This window comes from Panthera uncia, chromosome D2 (assembly GCF_023721935.1).
Source record: "Panthera uncia isolate 11264 chromosome D2, Puncia_PCG_1.0, whole genome shotgun sequence".
In the NCBI taxonomy this organism is placed as follows: Eukaryota; Metazoa; Chordata; class Mammalia; order Carnivora; family Felidae; genus Panthera; species Panthera uncia.
This window is the reverse complement of record NC_064818.1, coordinates 84829571-84832174: the sequence shown is the minus strand read 5'-3', so window position 1 is coordinate 84832174 and position 2604 is coordinate 84829571. Positions and strand designations below refer to the sequence as shown.

The 2604-nt window shown below is 71.4% G+C and overlaps 1 protein-coding gene across 1 annotated transcript; it reads left to right on the top strand.

The window, feature by feature from the left end:
- The first annotated feature begins 553 nt into the window (after positions 1-553).
- On the top strand, positions 554-2598 carry LOC125933087 (homeobox protein MSX-3-like). Its single transcript, XM_049645966.1, has 2 exons — positions 554-788; positions 1373-2598. The coding sequence occupies exons 1-2, from the start codon at positions 575-577 to the stop codon at positions 1771-1773; spliced, it is 615 nt and encodes a 204-aa protein (XP_049501923.1). The 5' UTR covers positions 554-574; the 3' UTR covers positions 1774-2598.
- The last annotated feature ends 6 nt before the right edge of the window (positions 2599-2604 follow it).

Here is a 2604-nt window from a genome sequence, read left to right as displayed (position 1 = left end):
ACGCGGCCCCCAGGGTTCGGAGAGAGGGCCCAGGGTTCCAACTCTCGGCTGGGGCGCAGCAGAAGAGCGGCGGGGGAGCCACGGGGCCGACCCCGCCTCTGATGGCACCGCGCGCTCAGCCTCGCAGGAACCGCGCGCGGTCAAGGCCGGTGTTCCCACGCCAGCTCCACCGAGGCCGCGCCCGTCGTCGATTCCTCCGGGTGGGGGAGCCGAGGCCAGCTCCACGAGCTCTCCGGGTGCCTCGGCCACCTCCTGGACCGGAGGAGCGCGGGCCCGGCCCGCAGAGCTCCGGGAGACGCTGGCGGGCGCTGGGATTGGGACAGGGGCACGGGGTCCCAGGAGGCTGGCCCACCCCTGCCTGTCCCTTCGGCCCTCCCAGGTCAGCGAAGCCAATGGACACCCAGGCTCGCGCGGCAGCGGCCGCGGCGATTGGATGACGGCGCATGAAAGGGGCACCGCCTTCTTATAGGGTTCCGCGGGCGGGGGTGCCACCAAGCCCGGGTCGATCGCGCCCCGAGCCACCTCCTCGGCGCGCCGGCCGGGCCTCGCCAGCCCTGTGCCCGCCTGACGGCGCATGGCCCCGGCGTCGCTCAGCATGAACCCCGCTGGGCTCCAGACGTTCGGCGGGGGGCGCGCGGGGCCCGGCCCGCTGCCCTTCAGCGTCGAGTCGCTGCTGGAGGCGGAGCGCGGGCTGGACGCGGGGCCCACCGAGCCCCGGGAGGAGAGGCCACGGGGCACCGCGGAGCCCTGGGCCTGGTTCCCGCCGGCCGCCCGCTCGTCCTCCCCACGTAAGTGCCCTGTCTCTCGGTCCCAGGCAGCCAGGGGAGCCCCCGCCCCGGCCCGCGCTGGGAGGACGAGGGCGGAAAGGCCGCCGGCGCCCCTAACTTCGCCAAGTAGCCACTAACGCGCCTGGCCTGCGCGCAAAGAAAGGACCGAACCCACCCGGGCCCCCTCGCGCGCGCCAATCCGGACGCGGAGCCCGAAGCCCTTGAACCCGCGGCTTCTTGGCTCAGAGCTTTTCTGGCGCCAGCGCCCCCCGCCCCCGTCCGTCCCCGCGACGGTTAATTCCCGCTTCCCCAACTTCTCGCCCCAGTGCTCGCCGCTCAGTTCTTGCGGCCACCTCCCGCCCAAGCCCCTCGCTTCTCGGAGTGAGCACGGTCCTCCCTCCCTGGAGGGCAGACCCCGAGTCCAGGGCCCCCCGCCCCGTCCCCCTGAGGCCTGCATCTCTTACCCCAGTGCTTTCTGGGTCTCGTCGTGCCTCAGGGCCGCGACCGCCACGCGTAACCGGGCTCTGCCGGGGTTCGGAAGCGTCGGCAAGGGGCGCGCGCTGCTGGCGTCGGAGCATCCGCTTTGTGCTTGTCTCTCCTCCCAGGCGCCCCCAGCCCTCCGCCCTGCGCCCTCCGAAAGCACAGGACCAACCGCAAGCCGCGGACGCCCTTCACCACCGCGCAGCTGCTGGCGCTGGAGCGCAAGTTCCGCCAGAAGCAGTACCTGTCGGTGGCCGAGCGCGCCGAGTTCTCCAGCAGCCTGAGCCTCAGCGAGACGCAGGTCAAGATCTGGTTCCAGAACCGCCGCGCCAAGGCCAAGCGGCTGCAGGAGGCCGAGCTGGAGAAGCTGAAGCTGGCGGCCAAGCCGCTGCTGCCCTCCTTCGCCCTGGGCGCGCCCCTGCCGGGCCCCCCGGCCGCGTACGCGGGCGCAGCGGGCTCCCCGCCGCAGGCGCCAGGACTCGTCGCCGCGCCCGTCGCTGCCTACCGCATGTATTACCTGTCCTAGGGCAACGGGGGGCTGCGACGTGGGTCCCAGCGCCAGCGCGCCGGCCGCGTCCGTCCGGGCGCGGAACTCGGCCCTGGGTGGCCTCCCGGAGGCCTTTGTGTCTCATTTTTCCGTTTTTGTGTTTCCGCCGTCGTCGATACACGTGATGACCGATGCCTCGAGCGCACTCGTGGGCACCTTACACACATTTTAAAACGGGTGTTAAAAACCCCGTGCCTCCCACACTTCCGTGAAAAGCGGTGAATGGTTTCGTGCAGCGCCCTCGGAGCTTCCCGTTTTGTGCAAACCGTGAGGCGTCGTGGGGTTTACTCCGTGGCGCGCTCCTGCGCCCCTAACCCGGCCAGCAGGGCGCTCAGAACTGGCTGCGAGACTGAGGCCCGAACCGCGGGGGAGACAGTTTGGAGCCAGGGCCTTTAGGTGAAACTCACCAGCTACGTCCCCGGATGAGGTCTGGTGCCGTCCCGACCACATGGAAACCCGCACGCCCACTTTAGGGACCCCCCACACTTACGGTTTTCGTAGGGCGCGCCCAGCAGCCTGCGGTGAACTACCGTCTGGGGGCGTGCGTGGGGTCCACGTGTGGGGGTGGGTGCGCGCGAGGGCCTCGGCCGGGGTGGGGGAGCCCGCGGGGCACGTCTGAGGAGGCGGGATGAGCGGGACCCGCGCGGCCCACCCTGCTGCTTTCCCACCAGCAGGGTTAACTCGGGAATCGGGCGCCGAGTGAGGAAGAGGACGGTCCCCCGTTTGGACGGACTGCGCGGCGTCCCCAAGACTCCGCTTCGCCTGGTGGTGGCGCGAAAACCCACAAGGCCCGCTTTCCGCTCGCTGCGG